The sequence below is a fragment of the Furipterus horrens genome, unplaced genomic scaffold, assembly GCF_987537825.1.
Source record: "Furipterus horrens unplaced genomic scaffold, mFurHor1.1.pri manual_scaffold_7, whole genome shotgun sequence".
NCBI lineage: Eukaryota > Metazoa > Chordata > Mammalia > Chiroptera > Furipteridae > Furipterus > Furipterus horrens.
Window position 1 is genome coordinate 2,118,875 of NW_028327177.1, and position 22,740 is coordinate 2,141,614.

A 22,740-nucleotide genomic window follows, 5' to 3' on the forward strand; every position below is an offset into this window, starting at 1 on the left:
CCCGTGCGTGGCCGGGCTGTGGCTCACCGGGGACTGACGGCGAGGTTGTGGGTCTGGGCTGTGCTTAGCCACGTGGCCCGTTGCTTGTTCCAGGGGCTCCTCACGAGTGGAGTGGAGTTCGAGTCTCTTCCTGCGGCACTGTCCCTTCCGGCTGAGTCTGGTCTTTACCCGGTGACGCTCGTCGGGGTCCCCCAGACGACGGGAACGATTACTGTGAACGGTAAGGGGGACTGTTTTCTGATTCAGGCTGGGCAGGACAGTTGTCCTGCTGCTGAACAAGGTCCGTCAGGTCACCTGGCATGCTAGTCCTGGCCCCTGGGGATGTCGTGTTTTGTTACACAGTCGATGTTGTTTGTAACACTTCTCTCAAAATTTCACATGTCATTTTAAAGCTTTGCTTGAGCAATGTCAAGTGCTTCTCTAACCCAGGGGTATTTTTGGCATGAAAATGGGCTAATCTTAAATTGTAGTTCTTGTCCGCACCCAGCAGATTTGCCGTATCATGTAGCAGTGCTAGTTACAGTCATTGGTTCTCGGACTTCATTTCATCAGAAGCTTTTGAGTCACTTTTTAAATACTTAAGTCACGTTGTGTCCTGGAAATGAATCCTGGCTCTCATTTTCCTTTAGTGATAAATGAACTTGGAAAGTGTGTTAGTGGAGGGATGAGAGAGAATTATGAAGTCGTGCAGAGATTTCCAATTTATTGGCTTGCCCCTGCACGCTTCCATCTGGACACGGGAAGCCTACGCAGTAGGAACGCAGGCGCCATGGTCAGCTCCGCTCCCCATCGCAGGAAAATGGGGTCTTCAGGGCTATGCCGGGGCCGGTGGGTCAGACTGGTGGGCAGTGGGCCTGCTTCTCCGCTCGGGTCCTTGGAGAGGGACCCCACACTCTTCCCACCTCTGGGGGCCGCCCTCAGGCGTGGGCCTGAGGCTCGATGCCATCCCGAAGCTTTTCCTCTCTCTTCCCAGGTTACCACACCACCGTCTTCGGCGTCTTCAGCGACTGTTTGCTGGACGACCTCCCGGGAATCAAGACCAGCGGCTCCACGGTCGAAGTCATTCCTGCTCTGCCCAGACTCCAGATCAGCACGTCCCTGCCCAGGTGAGACCCGCGCGGAGGGCAGGTGTCCACTTTCTGACAACAGTGGCCCTTCAGAAGGTTCTTTAGTATATATTTTTTAGTGGCACCAAAAGTCTGAGTTAATCTGTGACTTTGTGACCGGAGAATCTGGTGGAAGGCTTTCTTCAGGATAACAAGGAGCAATATGCTTTGCTTACAGCGAATTGGATCTGAACTGAAGTGTTTCTTACCAAGAGCAGAACATAGTGTGAAATTAGCCTTTCCAGTCATACATTTTATAAAAATACGGTGAGGGTTAAGAAAAACTTTTATCTTCTAGGAAATAGCATTATAGGGAAGCATAAAAAATGGAATAAATCTGAGTCGTCCCAGAGGCAGTTACTCTTAATGCTTGCGGGAATTCCCTTCCCTTCCCATGCATAGTTTTCCTTAAAAACAGAAAAAACACGGGGTGGGCAAAGGAGGGTAATGTACCAGCATCATTACCTAAAAGATAAACCGTAAATAAGGATACGAAATACTGACAGTAGTCATAGGAAGATGACAGCTAACACAAGTAAGTAGTGCAATAATCAATAGATGATAATGTGTTTTGTGCACTCAGAACTGTAAGCCTCCTTTGGCCAAGCCCTGTATGTGTTAGAACGGTTGAGACCATATTATATGTAGTGGCGTGGGTTACTTTTTGCATAACCATGTAACATAAGCTAAAGAACTTTATTTCAGTGGCTCCATAAAGCTCACTGTAAGAAGTATCTCAAACTCATGTGGCTGTTCATTTCCTTGCTCTTGGAATTTGAGATTGTCTCAGTATTTGCTCTTAGGGAGAATTCTCTCGTGTTTATTATTTTGCTGTTTTTATAAAATGCATCTTGGTATTTTCTGGAACATCTGCAGTGCCCCGCGGGGGTGGACAGGGAGGCAGGCAGCAGGCGCACCGCCCTGCCGGCAGGACTCCGCCGGGGCTGGGAGGGTGCTCCGGGAGGGGACCTCGGCACGGGGCGAGAGGTCGGGAGCGGGGGCAGGGATTGGCCGTGTCAGGTGGGTTGGCGGGAGCGTTTTCTCACAAGGGGAGGGAGCGTCCTGTGACTGGGGAGCACAGCGAAACGCAGACGGAGTGAACTCAGAAGGGATCGCAGAGCTAAGTGTACGAGCTGGAAGTATAAAGCCTTTCGAAGAAGAGTTTCGGGATCTTGGGTTGGGCAGAGGAGTTCTCTGATTGACAGGAAAAGCAGATCCTCCGTCCGAGTCTGGAACCAGAGGCCCTGGGGCTGGGCAGGACCAGCTCCGTAAGCGAGGTTTAGACGCTGGCCATCCCCCGGCACGGCAGAGCCACGAGCCCAGCGCTGCCGGGGACATTCTCTCCTGTCCTTTGGACCGGGTCGTGTGGGGGTGCGGGGCTCTCCGTGGGGCCTACAAACGGTGCACTGTGGCGACCCCCTCTTCTCCCGACAGCTGGGTGTTGCATTCCATCTCCAAGGCCAAGGTTCCCTAGTCCGTACTTCCGAAATTTGTGGGTGTGGTGATGGGAATAAGTCTAAAATGCCATTGGTTTTCTTCTTTTTCTAAAAAAATATATTATTATTAACATCACTGTTTTATCAGATCTGCACACGCACTGCAGCCTTCCTCTGGTGACGAAGTTTCTACGAACGTGTCCGTCCAGCTGTACAACGGAGAGACTCAGCAGCTGGTCATTACGCTGGAAAACATTGGGATGGAGCCGCTGGAGAAACTGGAAGTCACCTCAAAGCTCCTCACCACCAAAGGCAGGTATCTGAAGCGGTCGGGCCTCCGCAGCACTTTTCTTCTTCATTTGACGCCACGTGGACCCGGCACTCTAGCCCTGCATGAAGGACGCGCACCGGCGGAGAACGGAGCAGAGCGCGCACGGGTCGGCCCTGAGTGAGGGCGTGGAGAGGACGCTGGCAGGCTCAGGGGTGCTGCCGCCGCGGGTGCACCCCCTAGTCCGGCAGCCAGTGTTTTCTAGGCGGGTTCAGCATGGGGGCATGTGCTCCCCTCTTATAAGCCTGCGCTCTGTGTCCTAGTCAGAGGCACAGGTAGCTTGCGGGCAGGGGACCGTGTTGACATTGGTCTCCTCAGTCACTAGCTGTTCGTCCTTCTTGTGCCTCAGTTTTCCCCGGGGAGATAGGGGAGGTCGTGCTTACCACGTAAAGCGGTTCTGGGACTTCAGGGAGGGAGCACGTGGCGCGGTGCCGGGGGCAGCGGGCGAGGTTGTAAAGGAGGGGCAGGTATGGGGGGTGGTAAAGAGAAATAAAACCAGGTCCTTTAATGAAGTTAGAGAAATTATACTGACCAGTGAGACCCGACAGAGGAAGACGAACGAGGGCGAGCAAGCCAGCAGGGCCTGAGGGGTGTTTTCATGCCTTGGTGGTGAGTGACATGAGCCAGGCAGCCAGGGGGAGCTTGCCGGGTGCAGTTAAGGTTCCAGGAAAGGGGGTCCCATGGGTTCCTGCATGGCAGGGCTGCCTCCTCGTGCTGTTGACACCGTAAGGGGAATCCAGGGTGGCGGAGCCACAGGCTGTCTGGTTGGTTCCGCCTGGAGGGAAGGTCCAGGGATGACTGGGGAGAATTTGTTGTGCAAAAATTATGTCATGAAACACGGTGTTTGGATTGTCAACAGAGGCTTAGTCTGCGCTTGTCCCTCTGGGGAGCGTTTCCGGTGTCTCGTATTTGCACATTTCTCTTGCTGATTTTGGGGAAAATAGAGCACGTAGAGGCCCGGACTCTCAGCTTTGGTGCGGCCACCCCTAACCGTGCCTGCAGCGGAGACCTCAAGTTCACTGCGTACAGCGTGGCGTGGCGTTTTGAAAACAACATGTTCATAAGTGAAAAATGGGAGGTGACGTTCTTTTTCAATTCTCATCTGAAGCTGTAGTACATTTACATGTGGAATTAAGTTAATGGAAATAAACCGTCTGCTTCCAAAATAGACCAGGAACAATTCCTGTCACTTAGATTGTGCCGCGCCCCAGAGCTGTCAGCGCTACTAAGTGACCTGACACACACGTATATGAGGAGATGGGGAAAAGCCTCAGCGAGGCCACGAGCAGGGGCTGTGCGTCTGCGTGGGGGGGCGCAGTGAGACCGTGGGAGGGTCCGTCCCATGGGAGCGCTGTCGTTCTCTGAGCCCACCGCGTTCATGTCTGACCCCTGAAGGTCCGCTGCGTGGGACTTTTCCACCGGGAGCTAAACGCTCCCTTCTCTGGGTTCCGCGTGGTTCTCTTTGTAGTGCTGTTGGCGTTACTTTGTATGTCCGCAGTAACAATACCGTTCATTGGCTCCAGATCACTGGCACGTCAGGTCATGTTTCGCATGAAATAATTGCAATGCCCCTAAGGTTTTCTGGGGTGGGGGTGGCCTGTCCCTTTCCCTGCTGGCGGGGGCAGAAGGGGGCCGAGAGTAGGCTGCGGGACGGGCCTCGGGTGAGTGGGGCAGGCGGCAGGGAGCAGCCCCAGCATCCAGCCGTCCTCCATTTTATTTTTTTATTTTTTTATTTTTAAAGATTTTATTTATTTATTTTTAGAGAGAAGGGAAGGGAGGGAGAGAGAGAGAGAGAAACATCACTGTGTGGTTGCCTCTCACTCGCGCCCCCAACTGGGGACCTGATGTGCAACCTAGTCGTGTGCCCTGACTGGGAATCGAACCAGCGACACTTGGCTCGCAGGCGGACGCTCAATCCACTGAGCCACAGCAGCCAGGGCCGTCTTCCATTTAAAACCTAGTTGTTGCGGCTCAGATTACGGTCTTCGGGAGCAGACACGTGGGTGGAACCCTGGCTTTGCCACTCACTGCCTGGATGCCCTGGAGCCCGTCACATGCCGTGGGGACAGTCAGTGTTCTCGGCGTGGGGGGCGCCATGGAATTCTGTTGGGGGGACACACGTTCGGCACAGAGCGTGGGGCCCGGCACTGCCCGGGGGCAGCAAGCAGTAGCGCCAGCTGCCCGCTGTTGACCTTGTCGCTGCTGCCGCCCCTGGTGTCACGGGAACGTCCCTTCACCGGTCACCTTTCCTGAACATTTGCGTGTGGCTTCCTTACGCCCAGTTTCTGAGCCCAGCGTCGGAGGGATCCATCAGCAGCCTTGCCACCCGTCGCCTCCTTTCCTTCCTTTGCGCGCGCTGCCCTGGCCTCTGCCTGCGTCAGGCCCCGCGCTTCGGTGGGCAGGACAGCGGGGGCCCCTGCACCCCCGGCTCGCGGTGTGGGGGTGCTGCTGGTGAGCACGTGCCCCCCTCAGTCTTCCTTTCCCCCAGCGAGTCCTCTGTGTGCTCGGCTGTCTGTCCCCCCGCCCACCCGCTCTTCACCCACCTGCTCGGCGCTTCAGCAAGCCTTTACTGAGCGCCGGCGGTGCGCTGGCCACGGTGCCGGGCAGGGGGGACGGCAAGGGCGCCAGCACCGAGTCCCTGTCCTCCGCGGAGCTTGTCCACGGGCCGTGTTTGGACTCACTGTCGTGGATCCAGAACTCTGCTCACCCGCAGGTGTCCCACGTGCACCTCAGACAGAGTCTCTGTCAGTCATAGATCCGTCTACCTGCCACCCTTCAAGTAGAATTAGTGACACCTCTGCAGTTGTGCGTGGCCCTGCTTATGCTCATTACAGGGACTTACTTCGCTTGGCTTGTGTTAGGCAACTATCAGACATTTCCATTACACTTGCATAGCAGACACATGAATAATGCAGGACCCTGCCCTGATAGAGCTCACAGTCCGTGTGGGAGTCGGACACGGTCACGGGATTGACCGGAATTCTGGCTGCACAGCCCGAGTGACAGCATTTGTGCTTCCTTTGCGTTGCCGCGGCAAACGGACTCACTGGAGCGCCTCCTTGGAAGGCACTGAAACTTATGGATGACGGGAGTCTGCCCAGCTCAATGCCTTGTGCGCATGGTTGCGGCTGTCACGGACAGTTCAGCACTCACACAGTTCTGGGGTCCAGCTGGAGACGTGGACAGAACAGGCTCCTCCTGAGACCAGCAGACGCCTTTCAGCCAGCTCTGCGAGACTTGGGGTGCTCCACCCTGGGAGCGTGGATGGGCAGTAAGCAGGAAGGGGGGCCTTGCAGCCGGGGACCCCCACTGCAGTTGCGTGGCCCCGAAGCTCTTGTCCTCGACGATCGTGTCTCAGTCCTCCCGTCCCTTTTCAAGGCGCACTGTCTTGTCCCCGTAGCGATGGGGTCCTCGCGAGCACACGGCTTGCTGGCTGTGTGCCAGGTGGGCAGGGTTGGCGGTGAGCGCTGAGAGGCGGGATGCGTAGTGGTGAGAGTGGCGTCTGCTGGTCCCGGGGACTTGCTTCCGTCCTCACTAGCTGTTTGCTTCTGGCAAGTCGTTTAAACCCTGGGCTTTGAGGGCCTCTTTAAAACACGGGGGTAATTTAGTTACAAGTGGCACATCATAGATTTATGGCAAGTCATGATGTTCAGAAGGGACTCGAGGAGAGGAAGGTCCCCCGAGCCCTCCCTGGGGCTGCCCCGCCTCGCCCGGTCAGCACAGGGGAAGGAGAGGCAGCCCTTAGCCGGGTTGTCTGGATGCGCTTTCGTCCGCCTGGGCGCCTTCTCTCCGCGCCCCACCCCCCTCACCCCCGCCGTGCGTGGCTGCGGCAGTCAGGCCCCGCGTTGGGGCCATTGATCCCGCGGCAGAGTTGAGTGTGGAACGCGACAGCAGCAGAGGTGTCCCAGGCGGTTACTGTCCTTGTCGTCAGTTCACATGGATGTTATTGCCCGGCCCGGCACGTATGGCGCCCCGCGGACAGCATCGGCGTCGGCTCAGAACTCGGCCGCGCTCTGGGGTGGGCGGCTGTCCTCGTCAGACTCGGCCCCCCAGGCCCGGTTCACGGGCGTCTGTCCCCCTGCATGGGAGGGGGTGAAGATGGACCCAGTGAGAGCTGTCAGCGTGTGTTCGTGTGTGTGTGTGTGTGTGTGTGTGTGTGAGGATGTGCTCTGTGGACTCATTTTATTGGGGCGGCCAAAACGTCCATGACGTTTCACTTTCCCCGATAACTGTATTGATCTGGGTATTTTGAGTGTGTCGGCTCTCTTGCTATTGGCTTCTAGTGCGTAGAGGCCAGGGCTGCTGTTAGCATCTTATTTGGCCAGAATGTCAACAGTACCAAGAATCGTCGCAAACCACTTTTGGCACATGCGATCCGTCACAGCACCTTCTCCGTACCCTGCACTAATCTTGTGTTTGAGGTGTGTTTTTGCCTCTCTTAAAATAAAGCATAATATGCCAAAAATGTTGTGTATTTTCTCCCATATTCAGTATTAAAATGGCTATACAAAAATCCACTAATTTTGATGTAAAAGAAAAAGCACACTGATATGACACCTGTCACATACAGTCTGACAGAATTGTCCCAAATGGAGTTCAAGACAACCAAGCGCCACTGCGGCCATCAACTTTCCGGCCCACCCATAGAAAGTGCAGGAGACACAAAGCCACTTGAGATCGCCGCTGCCCCGCTGCTCAAAGACAACTGATACCCGCATGTAGGCATGATCTCTTCTTGAGTTCTGCGTGAGTGTTCTCATGCAGTTGAAACTATTGTACATTCTATGTGGCGTTCTGCTTTTTGCACGTAACTTTTTTCCCATCTGCTCTAAATCTAAGTCCAAAGTGAGTTCTTGGACTAATCGGTCTGTTCGTCCTTGTGTGCTTGCTGCGTGCTCTCCGCACGCCTGGGCCGTGGGTTGGTGAGGGGGGAGGGGTGTGGACGGTAGCCGCCTCGGCCGTGGCCCCCGAGTGCCGGTGCAGGGCCAGACCCCCTACAGGGACCGTTTGCTCCTCATGCTGCCCTGCCAGGATGAGGAGACCGGGGTCCTGGTGAGTGCCTTTTCTAAGTGCTTTTATTCACTCGTGTATTCGCCATGACGCCCATTTCATGGAAGAGTAAGTGGAGGCACGTGGACGTTTGGTAACTTGGCCGAGGATACCCAGCTGAGCCAGGATTCGAACCCAGCAGTTTGGTTCTCGGGCTGGTGCTGAGCCAGCATGGTGCGCCGCCTCTCACGGTGGCGGTGAGCTCCGAGGCAGGCTCCAGCCCCTGCGCCCCTCTGTTCACTGCTTCTGGGGGGTTTGTGAGGTGCTTGGCACAGGAGGCTGCGCTCTGATGGAGGTGCGTGTGTCGGGGCCCGCAGGAGCGCGGTGGTGGTGGGGCATCCCCGGAAAGGGGCCCTGGGCTCGGGCTGAGTCAGAATTCACTGCGAGGAGGTGGGCCAGGTGCCCTCCAGTGTGTGTTGATGGGTCACTGGGGCACTGGGGCAAAGGAAGGGCCACGGGAGGAGTGGCGGGCGAGGGACCGGGCTGCCCTTCCCCGGGCATCTTCCATGTGTCAGGGTCCATGCGTGTTGGTTCAGCTGGACACGCCCGTGACCCCTCCCCTGGCTCCTGCCACCCGTTGGAAAGGGTCTGCGTGGGTGGCTGGTCCCTGGTGCCTGTGTTTGGGCAGTGGCCTGGTGGCACTTTGCGGGCGCCGTGTCTGCGCCAGTGCGGAGCTCTCACAGGAGGCCGGCCGGGGCTGCTGGGGCAGGTGCTGGCGTGTCAGCGTTGCCAGGGCTGCGTGGCCTTCCCTTCCGGCAGGCAGGATGCGCATGCTCTTCTGAACGCGGAGCAGGTTTAAAATGTGCCGCAATATGGGAAACATTGGTTGTGGAGAAATTCAGCTGAACTCTGGCTGAGTTTGTAGGAGCGAAGGGGGTGCTGACTTTGCAGAGAGAGGAGGCTGCCCAGTGGTCACCGGGTGCCTTGGCTCCGAGCCTGGTGCCCGCCTTGTCTCCGTGCCGCAGTCACAGGCCCAGTGCACTGCCCCTGGCCCCCAGCGTCCTGGAGTTTTCTTGGTACTTTGAACTATTACATTTGGAAGTGTTTGCCTTTTTCTCGGCATTTTGAGAATGTCAGAGTTTTCTAGGGGTTGGCAAGCCTCACGTGGCCTCAGCCACAGCGTCCTCATCACCACTGCTGCTGTCATTGCAGAGAAGTTGTATGGTGACTTCCTGAGCTGGAGACTGGAAGAAACCCTTGCCCGGTTTCCGCTGCAGCCTGGAGAGAGGGCCTGCTTCACCGTCACCATCAGAGCGAAGCTGGATTTCTCCTGCCAGGAGAACCTCCTCCAAGACCTCAGTGACGGTAAGCGCCTCCCATGGTGACTGGCTCGTGCGGCCCCGGACACACTGCAGCCTTTACCATGTCTGCTGCCAGCTGCCCCCTCTTCGCTTGTCGTTCACTAACGCAGGCTGCTGAGACCTCTCCTGGGCCCTCGGCTGCCCGGGTGAGTTGCTGTGTGAGCCTAGAGTAAGAAAGTGCTTCTCAGGTAAACGAGGACTGACTTCACACCCTTTATTCTTTGGTGCTCATTTGCCAGGAGGTCGTCCTGAATTGGTGGGATGAGGGAATGACGACATTTTTTCCGTATGCTGCTGTGATCTCCTTAGCCGTGATGACAGAGTTCTCCTTCCAGGTCTGGTCACTTCTGTAAGGCACCGGAGTCTGGAGAAAATGGGAAGTTATACTTCAGAACAGCTGATTACGGATAAGATTTCATGAATTAATTGCGTCAGACTAGGAAGTGGACATTCACGCGCTCATTCGCAGGCATTGGGGTGTGTCAGTTAGCCCCGGCCTCCGTGGCAGAAGACCACAGGCAGCGTGGCTCCGTGGCAGCAGTTCCCTCCCCGTAGTTCTGGAGGCCGGCGGCCGGGGGCAGGGGCAGGAGTCGGTGCTGGTGGGGGCCCTTCTCCTGGTGCAGGTGGCCGCCTGAGCTCACCGCGTCCTCACGTGGCAGAGGGAGCGCTCTGGTGTCTCTGGTAAGGACCCCGGCCACGTGGGGTGAGGGCCCCCATCCTTATGACCCCATTTAACCTTTCTCACCTCCGTGCAGGTTTCATCCCCAAATAGCGTCTCATGGGGTTGGGGCTCCAGCATGCGTCTGGGGGCACATTAAGTCGAAAGATGTCATCGGAGACGCTACCGATTCTGTTGCTAGAACTTCCTGTGGAGCTCTGGTGAGCGACTTTGACATCTCTGTGCCGCAGTCCCCAATTCATGATAATACTGTCCATCTCTAGGGTTGTGAGGACCTGCACTTCCCCTGGAGTGTGGTAAAGGCGGCAAGCATTGGTTACGTCCCTTCGTATAGGCGTTAATATTTCCGTCTTACAAGTGAGAACGTTAGGTACAGAGAGGCTGAGTAATTTTTCTTTCTTTATTTTTAAAAAATATTTTATTTATTTTTAGAGAGAGGGGAGGGGAGGGAGAAGGAGAGGGAGAGAATCATTGATCAGTTGCCTCTCACATGCCCCCAACTGGGGACCTGGCCTGCAGCCCAGGCCTGTGCCCTGATGGGGAATCAAAACAGTGACCTTTTGCTTTGTGGGATGGCGCCCAAGCCACTGAGCCATGCTGGCTAGGGCGGGTGAATAATTTTCCCAAGGTCACACAGCTAGGATATGGCAGAGCTGGGCTGTGGACCCAGGCAGCCTGACTCTAGGGCCTGTCCTCGCGATCGTTCTGGGGCTCACTGTTGTCGGCCAGAGAAGTACGTGTGTGGTTGGAGCACGTGAGATTCAGGACGTGGTGAGGTGCAGCTTGCTCTGTCCGGTAGGGCCCTGTGGGGATGCCCAAAGTCGGTGTGTGACTCGGGCCTGAGCCGGGAAGTTTCCTAGTTGAAGAACAATTGTGGGCTTCACAGGCCGTGCAGGGGAGCAGCAGGTACAGAGGCCTGACCGTCAGTAATGAAACGGGTTTACCCTTTGGAGGGGAGATGTCTCTCCTGGGCACTGAACTCTGTGCCAGCCGGTCTCTGCCAGCCTAGCCTGTGTGCTTAGGGAGTGATGCTGTCGAGTGGAACTGGAGAGACTAGGTGAGTTATGGGTTTTGTTTCTTACGATGGGAATTATGGTCTCGACTCTTCCCCCTGAGAGGCCTCCTGGCCGCCCTGTCCCGGAGCACGCCCGGCCCAGCCTGCCCCAGCGCCTTTGCCTGCGCGCTCCTCGTCCTTGGACTGCTGTCCCGACAGTGCCGCAGGCCTCACACCTGATCGTTCGGGTCTGCGTCCTCGCGTCTCTGTAGTGAGCGGCCGCCCCTCCGCTGTTGTCCTCGTTGGGCCACCGGCAATACCCCCTCCATGGCACTTGTTCCCTGGAATGTCTTGTTGGGCATTTGTCCGTCTGCCCCCGTCCCGTAGATGGTCAGTTTTGGGGGGCAAGGACCCCATCTGTCCCACTCCATCCTGTAGTCACACTGTCCAGACCACGGTGGAGAAGAGCGCTTGTGGAGTGGATGGGTGGGCGGGCGTCTTGTCCCTTCTTTTCCTCTCAGTGGGGGCTCCTTGTGGCCTCGTGGACACATCGTTACCCCCCAGGCCCCGCCTCCTGTAGCGGCCACGTCAGGGTCCCAGCTGTGACGCACGTCTTACATTCAGCTCTCTGGTGCTTCTGAGTAACCCCACACGGTTCCCGGAATAATCTGATACTTAAACGTTTTTACCTTAAACACACTAAAGGCAGGAAGACGAGTTCACTGTCGGACACCTTAGAAACTGACCCCGTCAGGCGGATTTCACATTATACTTCAAAAGCTATCAGATGAAGTGGGCTTTCTTCGTGTTTGTAAACTGCTGTCTCCCACTGGCCCACATGGTGCTCTGGGGAGACAGGGTCACAGGAGCTCTGGCTGGTCTTCTTCCCAGGAGGGAGTTTGGAGGAGTGTGGTGCCTGTTACCCTGGGGGCATGTCCGGGGGTGGCCATCCAGCTGCCCATCGGGCTGTGAGGGGCTGTGAGAAGGGAGGGGAAGGGCACTGGCCGCCTGCTGTCGGCCGTCTGTGGCACGTTGTTCCTGAGGACCGGAAGGGCAGGCTGCAAGGAAGAACCCTCACCTTTGTTTCGGCTTTTCTGGGTGTTTTTGTTCTTGTATTTTGGCCTTTTCCTACAGAGCCCTGAGCATTCTCTCCGCCCTTCTAAGCTGAAAGCAAAATTGCATTTTGGGATTTGTAGTCTGGGAACCCCTTCATCTCTCTTTTAAGATAAAACCGAGTCACAGAGAGCTTGAGTGACGACTGCCACGTGGTTCGTGAGCGGGAGGCTGGCCTCACTTCCGGTCAGACGTAGCCCATGTGTGCAGAAGGACACGGCTGTTAACAGCTGGGCGTCTCTTTACTGACTGTGGTTAACACATGCTGGCGCTGGTTTACATGGCAGGCCGCAGAATTCGGGACTAGAGGCTTCCGTCCGCAGGCAGCGCAAGCTGCAGGAGGCAGCTGGTGGGCCCGAGGCCCGCAGGGCCCTGCGGAGTCTGGCCCGTGGCCGACGCGTTGTCGTGTGCGGTGCGGCCTGAAGAACCGGGAGGTGAGCCCCTGTTTGGAGACAGCTGTGCACGCAGTGGCAGGGGCTCTTCGGGGGCCCCGTGGCCTGGGAGGGAACCCGTGCGTGCTCTCTGACAGTTTCAGAAACCGTCCACCGTGGGCCCCTGGAGGCGCCCCGTGTTATTCAGGCATAGGCTCGCATTAACTGTGGTTCCCGAAACCGGATGCCACGTTTTACACTTGCAGCACAGCGCTGCATACGGCTGTCATGCACTCCAGGAGGCTCCCGTGTAGGCTGCAGACAGACGGGAGACGGTGAGCACTGACAGCGTTGTCACCTAATATTTGCATTGCTTCTGTTTGATCTTCCCAACAACTCTGTAAAGTAGATGATGTTACAAAATGATCCCCATTTTGTAAAGACAGGTGGGAGGGCTGTTCCAGAGCAAAGGAGACGGCGAAGCCACGTGACCACATGCTCCCCGCAGCCCTGACGGGGAGCCTGGATTAAACAGAAGCTTGGGGCCTCGGCGTTGTGCATGGGGCAAGAGAGAAGCGGGTCCTTCAGCACTGTCCCCGCACGGAGGAAGCCAGCGAGGGAGGCCCCTGCCCTGCACGGCCGCCTGCTCCTCTTACCCTCCCCCGTGCATCTGATCTCAGGTTTTGGGCGCCAACTGGCTGTTGGAGCTCCTCCCCCAGATAAGGGTGGGCTAATCCCGAATTTGTTTTTCGGGCCGTGACCATTACCCGGGGTGTGGGAGAGAGACTGGGGGTCGTTCTGGGCTGTTCCTTGTCTCCCTCTGCTCAGGTGCCACCAGGTCACCACAGATGCTGTCCTTTCTCCCCGAACACCTTGCACTGAACCGTCACGAGAGCCTGGGGGCTCCACCCCCGGTCACTGGCCCTGCGCCCCTCCTCGGGTGTGCTTTCGGTTTTTCCGCAGACGCACTTTGGCGTGAGGTCCTTCCTCTGGAACGCGGTCCCACCGCCGCCCCCTTGTCTGCCCTGACACTCGCCCTCCGGCCGCTCGGTAGCGCTGCTCTGAGCTGTGTCCCCGGCGAAGGCCGCGGTGCCTGTTCCGGCCCCTCCCCACCCGGACGGCCTCTCCGTCCTCGGCACGCTGAACGCTACCCGAGCTTCTCCCACGTGGTTTCTTGCTCCTTCTCTCACTGTGCTGTGTTTCCAAGCAGTTGTGGTTTTAATAACCCGTAGGCAAGACCCTCTGCCAGCAAGCGGGTTACAGCCCGTCCCCCTGGGGTGCTGCGGTCTGAGGCCGAACCCACCATATCTCCCAGGCGTACCTGTCCCCAGCTCGGGGAAGACCCCAGGGAGCGTGTACCCAGTGAGGGGTTGGAGCACGTGCTGTGAAGCCGAACTGAGTGGTCCTGACCTTGGGCAGGAGGGTCGGGCACCGGCTTCTGCACCGACTGAAGGGTGAGCTCGGCCCAGGGGTGGGGAGGGCAGGGCAGGAACTGGGAGAAGGAGCGGGTCTGGGAGGAAGGCAGGTTCAGGCAGGCGCGGGGGGGGGGGGGGCCCGCCCTCCAGAGGGGCGTCTGGTCTCTAGTGGAAGGCACTGGGGAGCCCCCGACAGCGTGCTGGACGGGGCGTGGGCAGAGGGCAGGGCTGGCCTGAGTGAGACTCACCTGGGTGAGAGGTGTCGTAGCTCGAGTGGGAGGCGTGGGGGCCAGGGGGCCGCGGGGGTCCCGGGCAGGAGAGGGGCAGGCTGCAGGCTTGGCTGGAGGACACCGCCTGCTCGCCACACACCCCAAGCTGAATTCTTGCCCAGGTGGCTGTGAGGTAACTGGAGGTGCTTGTCCCTGGGCCACCACTGGCCTGCCGGTGGGGAGCTTGACTCAGTCCCCTGATTTAAATCAGGTGGGAAAGTAACTTCCTAAGTCACCAGCAGAGAATGAAAACCCAGGTGTCGCCACTCATCAGCAACAGGGGACGGTGGTGTGGGTCTGCACCGCGGAGCTCCCCGCTCTTGTCCCTGCCGCCCAGCCAGGTGGCCGGTTCCCTGGGAGGCGACTCGGGCAGGTGCTCAGCGGGGGAGGGGTGACTTCTGTGGGTCGCTGCGGGCCGGCTTGCTGTGAGCTCATGCTGTCGATGGCACCAGGCCGTGTCCCTTGGGTTTGATGCGTGTTTCCAGCCCCTCTCTCCGCCCCCATCACTGATCACGCTCAGTTGTACCAGTTTGGCCACCTTCGGTGCCGTCTCCCAGATGCTCCTCTTGCCCCCTTGCTCCCTCCGTCCGCTTTCTAAAGCAGAATCTGGTGTGTCCTCTGCTCCTGCACGACCGCACCACCCCTGGGTGAAGTCTCCTCATGGCCAGTGCGGCCTGACTCTGTCTGCCGGCTCAGCCCTACCGCCCACCCTCCTCCCGTTCGTCCTTCGTGTTCCATAACCTCTGAGTTACCTGTGTTTTCTCCTTTTCCCAATGCAAAACGTTGCAATAGGTGGTCGGGTATACAGTCATTAGAATTACCTAAATAATACTTAAAAGTGGTATATCACGTTTGATGATTCTATAAAGGAAATTCACATTTACCAATAAGCCCCGCAGTCTAAGAATGGCCCCCCATCGATAGCACAAATTACGGAACATTAAAAGAGACATTGTTGAGACCTTTAAACCAAAGTAACTTTGACTAAATACATTCATCTGTCAAGTATTTTTTAAGTACATTTTATTGATTATGTTATAACAGTTGTCCCAGTTTTTCCCCCTTTGCTCCCCTCTGCCCAATACCCCCCTTCCCTCCAGCAACCCCACCCACCTTAGGTCATGTCCACGGGTCGTGCATGTAAATTCTTTGGCTTCACCCTTTCCTATATCATTCATAACACCCCCCTGTCTATTTTGTACCAACCAGTAATGCTTCTTAGTCCCTGCACCTTTTCCCCATTTCTCCCCCTCCCCCTCCCAGCTGATGAACCCCCAGATGAGCCCAGGCCCATGTCAGGCATTAATGCCGTAAGCGTGGCACAGTCTCAGCACGGCTTCGGTGTCCTGTCACCCGCACGCATCAGCCTTCCCGTCCACCCCCCACAGGGAGGGGCCTCTGCTCGCTCTTCCGTTCACCCCGAGTGTCTCCTGGTGTACAGTGCGCGCCGTGGCGCGTTGCTGGCCCCTCTCCCCCATCACGCACCGACTTCAGGCTCTTTCACTCCATCATTAAACTGGTGAATACAGGCTGTCCGTGAGCACCAGGCCAAGGTGAGCCCCAGCGACGGCTGAGTTTACGGAATTACTCGTATTTTTCTGACCTGCCGTGCCCTCCCTGTTGTCTGCGTGTGAGTGTGGACGGGTGCGTCTCAGACTTCTCTGCCGCCGGGAACCACCTGGGCTCGCTGACCACTCTGCCTGACTCCCAACTCTAGACACTGTGACTCAGCAAGCATGGGATGTGACCTGGGCATCAGGGTTGAAAAGTGTCCCTAAGTGCAGCCAAGTTCGGGGACCGTTGATGCAGGGTATCTTGGCTCTCCTCGCCCGTCTTGAGGAGCTCCCAGTCACTCCTCCTTTGCACAGAAACGGACGCGTGCCTCGAGTAGAGCTGTCACCAGAGGGTGCTGCGCCGCTGGAGGGTCCTTGCGGTGGGTTAGCGCGGAGCCTGGTGCGCTGCAGGGCAGCCTGGCCGGCGAGCTCTGTGCAGGCCCCGTGAGGACCAGGACGTGCGCTTGGTCCCAGGCCTCCTGTGCAGGCAGCTCCGACAGTCCGCGCTCTCGGGCTGGCTCTCCTCCTGCCGAGCTGTGCGGTCTGCTTTCCCTCCCGCTCCCCGGCGGCCTCGCCCATACGGCGCGTAAAGCAGGGCCCGCCCCGCGGGGCGTGAGGACCCGTCAGACGGCCATTGCCGAGTGCCCGGGGCTGTGCCAGGCGCATAGTAGGCACTCAGCTGTCCACCCTCCCGGCAGAGCTGTCCTCTGACTGCGCTGCTTCCTGCCGGCGCACAAGCCCCCTTCCGGCTGTCCTTTCCCCCCTCGTCCCCACGGCGGCGCTGCAGCATGATTCCAACGCACAGAGCTGGGTTTCCGAGTTGCCCACGAGGAGCCTCTTAATAGAAAACAGAGCACTATAAACAGTAACTGTGGAATTCTCCCTGAGCGCTCAGTTTAGTTCACGATGATCTCCCAGGCTCCTTCCCGTCTCAGATACCCTGTCCTCCCACACCCTCGCGGCTCGCTGGTCCTCCTGCGGGGCTGCCTTCCTCTGTAATGTTTTGGGGCTTGTTTTCCTGTTCATTGTCGCTCCAATCTGTTCTCTGTTCTATTTGTGATAGGCTGTGTTGGCAGAAAAGTTGGCTGAATGATTGAATCCCCCCGCCCGCCCTGCCCAGCTGGAGAGCTCTCCGCAGGCATCCCGGCGACGCGTTCCTTTGCTCCTTTGCCTGCTCGCGCTCCGCCTCCGCAGCTGCCCGTTCTCCTCGCCGGCCTGGCCTCGCATGGGCCGGGGCTCACCGTCCAGCTCCCGGAGGCTGGTCTGCCCCCAGTTATGATCCAAACGCTACCTGTCTTTTCCACCTCCAGGCGGATGGGGCAGCAGAATTCCTTAGGCTAGCGAGTTTTAACTGGTGTGCTGCAAGAATTTTAAAAAACGTGCAGTACCTCACTATTTAGTGAGGGGCACTGACCTCTCCTTAAACTGACACACACAAAAAATAACAACAGCCAGCACAATGGCCATCTGGTGTGAACGAATCAAAATTATACTATTGCTTTTTGTCAGCTCGGCAGAAAGCAGAGCCTGTGCTTTGGCGGGCCGCAGGGCTGCAGCAGTCGGCGTGCCGTGAGGTGAAGGGGCTGAGAGTCGCCGCTTCGGGCTGTGAAGCAGCTGCAGCACCGCTCTTTCAAAGTGTGTTTCTCAGTTTGAAGATGACAGGTTTTGTGGCCTCTGGGGTTTGAGGTCTGTGTTCAAAAAGGCAAATTTCAGGGACAGTTTTAGCCTTTTTTGCCCTGTGGGTTTCTGTTTTCCATGCGCACCCTGGCGTCAGTTCCCATTTTAGAGCCAAGAAAACTTGAGACCGCGGGGCTGTGTGCCTTGCCTAGCGTCTCGGTGTGGTGGGAGGACGGCTACAGGGAGGCCGTGACTCAGGAGGACTCCTGCCACCCCCCAGGCTCATGCGGAGCCTCCTGGAAAGGCTTCCTGTGTCTTCTCCCCGTCCTCTGGACCGGCCACTGTTGGTGGGACGTTTCCACCTGGGCCATGGCTGGCGAAGGGCCACCCCTCACCCACCAGGACTACGTTGGTGGGGAAGGAGCGGCTCTGTACGTGGAAGAGGCGTTCTGGGCAGATAGCTGCGGCCATTTGCCACGCCGCCCCACGGCTGCAGTGCCGCGAGGCCCCCGCAGGAACGAAGCCCTTAGCGCTGCTGTCAGGGAGCCAGTGGCGTTGGCGCCGAGTGCCGATGATGGGAGCGTACCCCAGGCGAGGGCACCGTCGCTGCGGCCCAGGCTGCAGGGGAGCTGACATTAACCCCCAGGCGCCTGGTCTTGACCTGCAGAGGAGGACCTGGGGCTGAGAGCCGCCGCGGGCTGCACGTGACCTGGTTCGAGGGTGAGGGGCTGGAAATGGGGCTGGTTCCTTCACGGCAGGGCCGGGGGCCGGGGAGCGGTCTTCCAGGCCGTGCCCCTGGGGCCGGCAGAGGAGCTCACTCAGACCTGCGGCCCAGGGCCCGGTCTTCGCAAACGGGTTTTCACAGAGACGCACACGGCAGCGCCACTGAACCAGGAGTCAGCTGTTCGACGTGGCGTTGGGCCGGGGGAGTGGCTGGTCACGGCGTACAAACTCAGTATCAGCTTTGACCCTGTGGTTTATTACTCATTTACTCGCTGGTAACTGAGGGTTCATGGTCTGCTGCAGCCCGTGCCAGCTGCTGCCGGGCCTCCAGGCGTTAAAGGGGCGAGAGTTTTGTCTTCATGGCGCTTACAGTCAAGCCAGGAATCTGAGCCGCGTAAGTTGCTGTCATAATGATAATAGTGACTCTTGTTGAATGCTTGCCAGGGGCCAGGTATTGCAGTATGCACTTTGTATGCACTAACCCATTATTCTTCTAGATCATTCTACAGTTTGTGTGTTGTAGTTTCCATGGTAGGGATGAGGAACTTAAAGCTCAAAGCAGTTAAGTCACTTGGCTAAGGCCGTTCGGCCGGGTGGTGGAGAAGCTGGGAGTCAGGCCCCTGGCCAGTCTGGTCCCCGCCCGTGGCCCCGACACACGACCTGCTGTCCTGGGTACAGGCCGCACGCAGAGATTGCAGGTCTCAGGACGGACAGGTGTAGCGAGGCGTTACGGAAGAGGGCGAATTTGACCTGAGGCGGAGGCGCTGGGCAGAACTGCCTGAACCCGGTGCAGGACCTGCGTGATCCAGAGCTGGGCCCTGGTCTGTTTCCCACCCGCCCTTCACTTACTGTGGCATCCTCTGGGGCCCACCCAGAGCTTCCAGCCCTTGGCATCCTGTTTCCCTGGGGCACACTCAGTGCTGGTGCTTCCCACCTGTTCTGTGAACATGTCAGAGGCCCAGCTCACATTCTCAGCCTCTTGGTCAACTTCTGGAATCTGCGGGCACCTCTGGGAGAACTGAGTGCCAGGCTGTGTCTTGTCTTGGCTCAGTGTTCTCTCTGCAGCAGGTGTGACTCCCATCCACGCACTCATCAGACGGAACAGGGAAGAGACCGCAGGGCCTTCCCAGTCACTCTTGACTTGCGAGCACGTCTCCTGCATTGAGAAAACCCAGCCACCCTCTGACTTAGGCGCTCTCTTCTCTGCTTCCAGATGGGATCAGCGTGAGTGGCTTTCCACTGTGCAGTCCCTTCCGACAGGTTGTCCGGCCTCGCATGGAGAGCAAGCCCGCGAATCCGTCCGAGGGCAGCAAGCCCGGGGACCCGAGCCACGTGAAGGTGAGTCTGTCCTTGCATGCAGCCGGCCACGCGGCTTGGCGCTCTTGGTTCCTGGCCAGTGTTTGTCGAGGCAGTGGTGGGCATTTGTCCGAAGGGGAGGGGAGTATGCGTGCGACAGCCGAGCATGTCCGTGGGGAGCCGGCATCTTGGCGTGCTCTGCTCTGCACCGTGGTCGGAGGCCCGAGTGGCCGTTTGCTGGGGTCGCCGCCCCTTTTCCCGTGAGGCCTCAGGATGCATGGGTTCCGTTGAGGCATGCTCTGATTGAATAAATATTTCCTGCCTCTTTCTTCATTTGAAAAACAGGTTTATTGCATTGTTATCCTTAGTTCAGATGTTTATCCCGTAAATGTTTCTTTCTCCTTCGGCACCTCCTTCCACTCAGTGGCTTATGAACCCTCAGGAAGCCAGAAGAATGTACAGATAGCAAGTGGGTATCAGTGCGAAGTGGAGGTGCCTTGGGACTTCTGGGGGAGCAGAGGCCGGTGCCTCCACAGAGCTTGGGGCGTCTGGACTAGAACTCAGAGCTCTGGGTTTTGGGCATCAGCACCGGGAAGGCCACGCCCGTCTGACACGGTGCAGTGTGAGGGGACTGGAGGTCTTAGCAGCTAGCAGCAGGGGGCAAGCAGGAGGCCACCAGCTCGGCTTGCAGGCCCTGACGTGTAGGGCGCTGCCCACGCCCTCGAGGCCAGCCTTGGGGAGGGCGGTTGACAAGGCCGACCTGCGGAGCTGGGCCAGCAGGTCCTGAGTCAGCGGTGGCGGATCTGGAGGAGTGGGCTGCTCTGATGACAACAGTGTGTGGAGGAGGGACAGGGACGCTGTCTGCGGTGTGGTCATGGCGGGAGGGAGTGCGCCAGTGTCGGTGCATAGAGGTCTCGCTGAAGTTACAAGGAGCTGGGATTTAGGGGCGAGTCTTGTCTGTCTGGGGCCCTGCGGTGAAGAGGTGGGTGGTACAGCTGGGCGCCTCCACCCCAGGAATGTTCACCCTCTGGCTTGGTCACTGTGGAGGGTCCCCCAAGGGAGACGGGGACATGGGAGACCCTTCCCACCAGTGGGGGCGAGTGCAGAGGCGTGACCAAGGGTGCAGGCACGGCCCTGCGTGGTACTCGATGCTGCAGGTGGATGATCTGGGGCAGCGAGCGATGGCAGACAGACTAGGGGAGCGACGTCCTCGCGGTGCCCCAGGCCCCACTTGCCTACGGCCCCCGAGAACCGACAGCAGCTGTTACTATGCTCCCTCGGGCTGCAGGCCCCCAGCACCGCCGTGGTTGCCTCTGCGCCTCGGCTCCTCCCGCCGCCTGCCGCGCCAGGCAAACCCCTGGACTTGAGGGTCAGGTCAAAGTCCAGGGCGTCTCTGTCCTGCTTAGTCGGGTCATGGTGGCTCTGGCATGAGTTTTTCCTTCAATTGGGAGTCGCAAGGCTGAACTTAAAAAAATACGTTGTAGATGCGTATTGATGACAGTGAGTGTTCATAAATGCATTGAAATATGGTTGCCGTTTGCTGGGTGCGCGCTGGGTGTCAGGCCCTTGTACGTAAATCGCTGATGCAGATTCCCGTGGCGGCTTCCCCAGTAGGCGGTCCTCTCCCCCAGTGAGGGCAGCCAGGCTCCGGTGGGGGGGAGGGACACGGCCTGAGTCCCGCAGTTCCCGTCCCTTGCATGGTGGCACCTCTCCCTCCACCGCCCTCCTGAATTTTACTTGTGAACAGAGTCCCAAAGCCTCTTGACCTCTGGATCCTGCACTCAAGGCCTTGGTTAGGCCCCACTGACCCCAGCAGGTTTTAGGTCCCCTCTGCCTCAGAGTCGCGCTGTGCCCGTCAGCCACACTGACACTCCTTCCGTGCCCCTCAATGCCGGGCCCTCCTGATGAGCTTCTTATCAGGAAACCTGGGCACTGGGCTCAGTGCTGTATGGCCCTGGGTTTTCCCAGTGTTTGCAAACGTCTCGTCAGGGAAGGGCGGGCAGTGAGACTTAGGGGAGCACCCACGTTCCTTCTGACCTCAGACTGCGTTGGATCCCATATCCAGGGCCCTAGCGGGACGTTCCTGGTGCAGACGCCGCGCCCCCAGAGGCAGCGGGGAGGGTGTGCAGGGGCAGCTCTGTCTCGGGTTTGTTGCTGGCGAAGCGGTGGGGAGCGCAGAGCTGGATGCCGCCGCCTCTCCCAGGTGTCAGGACACGTCCGATGTGGTTCCGGGGGTTCCCGAGGAGCGGTGGGGGGCTGCGTGAGCCAGGGGCTCCTGGGCTGCCACGGGGGGCTGATCCCTGGGACCCTGGCACCGTCCGGCTGGCTGCCTAGCTCTTCTCCCCAGAACAGGCACGGTGTGGTTTAATTGGAAATGTGCTCAACCGGGAAGGGCGTAGTCATGGAAACAAGTGATTCAGTGGGAGCAGCTTCTGGGGGGGCCTCGAGAAGGGGGAGCAGAGAGCGTGAGTTTCTTCGGGTCCTGGGAAGGCTTCTTCGCTGTGCAGCTGGCCGGCCGTCTGCCTGTGGTCAGAGGGGGGCCTTCCCGCACTGCACGCGGGCGCTCCCCTAGTGGGGGGGGGGCACAGGAACTGTGACGAGTCAGAGACGGCCTCCCTGTGAGCCAGGCTCTGCAGGGCGGCCTCTCCGACCCTCCGTTTCCCCATCTGTCCAGGGGAGCGAGGAGGCTCTCTTCGCAGGGCTGTTGGGCTTCGTCATAGAAAGAAGGAGACAATCTGACTATGCCCGTATCCATTCAGGAAATAGAGTTTTTGTTAAAACCTTCCCGCAGAGAAAATCCCCAGCCCGGGTGTTTTCACTCACGCCTTTTAGGAAGCATTTAAGGGAAGGCTAATGTGAATGTTATGTAAACTCTTCTTTTTGGAAACTGGGAAGAGTGACCGCTTGGAATCATTGTACGCGGTCAGCATTGCCCTGGGCCCAGAGGCGGGGGTCACGGCAGCAGCAGCGCCAGTGAGGACGCCTGAGCGTGGGCTAGACACCCCAGCAGCGTGTTCACGTCCCCGTCCCGCCGCAGCAGAGTGCTGGGCCCGCGGGCTTAGCTGTGGGGTGAATGCGAGGCTGGCTGCTGCAGGAGAAACACGGCAGGTGGAGCTCTCCGTATCAGCACCCTGGAAGGGACAGCCATGAGCCCCTCAGTAACCGATGCAGGAAAGGCAGTCCACAGGGTGCAGCATGTCCCCATGAGAGCTCTCGGCAGATCAGGGGGAGAAGGCCCCTCCCTGAACCACAGTCTCCTCCAGTTCCCACTGTCCTTAAAGGTGCAGAGCTGCCAGCTGTCCCTGCGGGGCAGCCACGCCAGGCCGTCCCCTGGCCCCAGGCAGGCCCGTCCCCTGGCTCGGCGCCTGTGCCGGTGTCCTGTGATGGGAAGCCCTTCCTCCGTTCCTTTGGCCCCTGGCCCGTCCCGCAGTCCTCAGGCCGGGCCACGTCCTCTGCGGCCTCGTCTGCCCAGCCTTCGCGTCAGGCCCTC

General features: G+C 58.5%; 1 protein-coding gene across 1 annotated transcript in view; it reads left to right on the plus strand.

Annotated features, from left to right (window-relative positions):
- TRAPPC9 (trafficking protein particle complex subunit 9) overlaps nucleotides 1-22,740 on the plus strand; it is a 217,326-nt gene that overhangs the window by 62,387 nt on the left and 132,199 nt on the right. Inside the window, exons 12-16 of the mRNA XM_090283329.1 lie at nucleotides 94-220; nucleotides 974-1,106; nucleotides 2,691-2,854; nucleotides 9,072-9,224; nucleotides 19,168-19,292. Coding sequence (XP_090139455.1) covers nucleotides 94-220; nucleotides 974-1,106; nucleotides 2,691-2,854; nucleotides 9,072-9,224; nucleotides 19,168-19,292 — 702 coding nt within the window. The remainder of the gene's footprint in view (nucleotides 1-93; nucleotides 221-973; nucleotides 1,107-2,690; nucleotides 2,855-9,071; nucleotides 9,225-19,167; nucleotides 19,293-22,740) is intronic.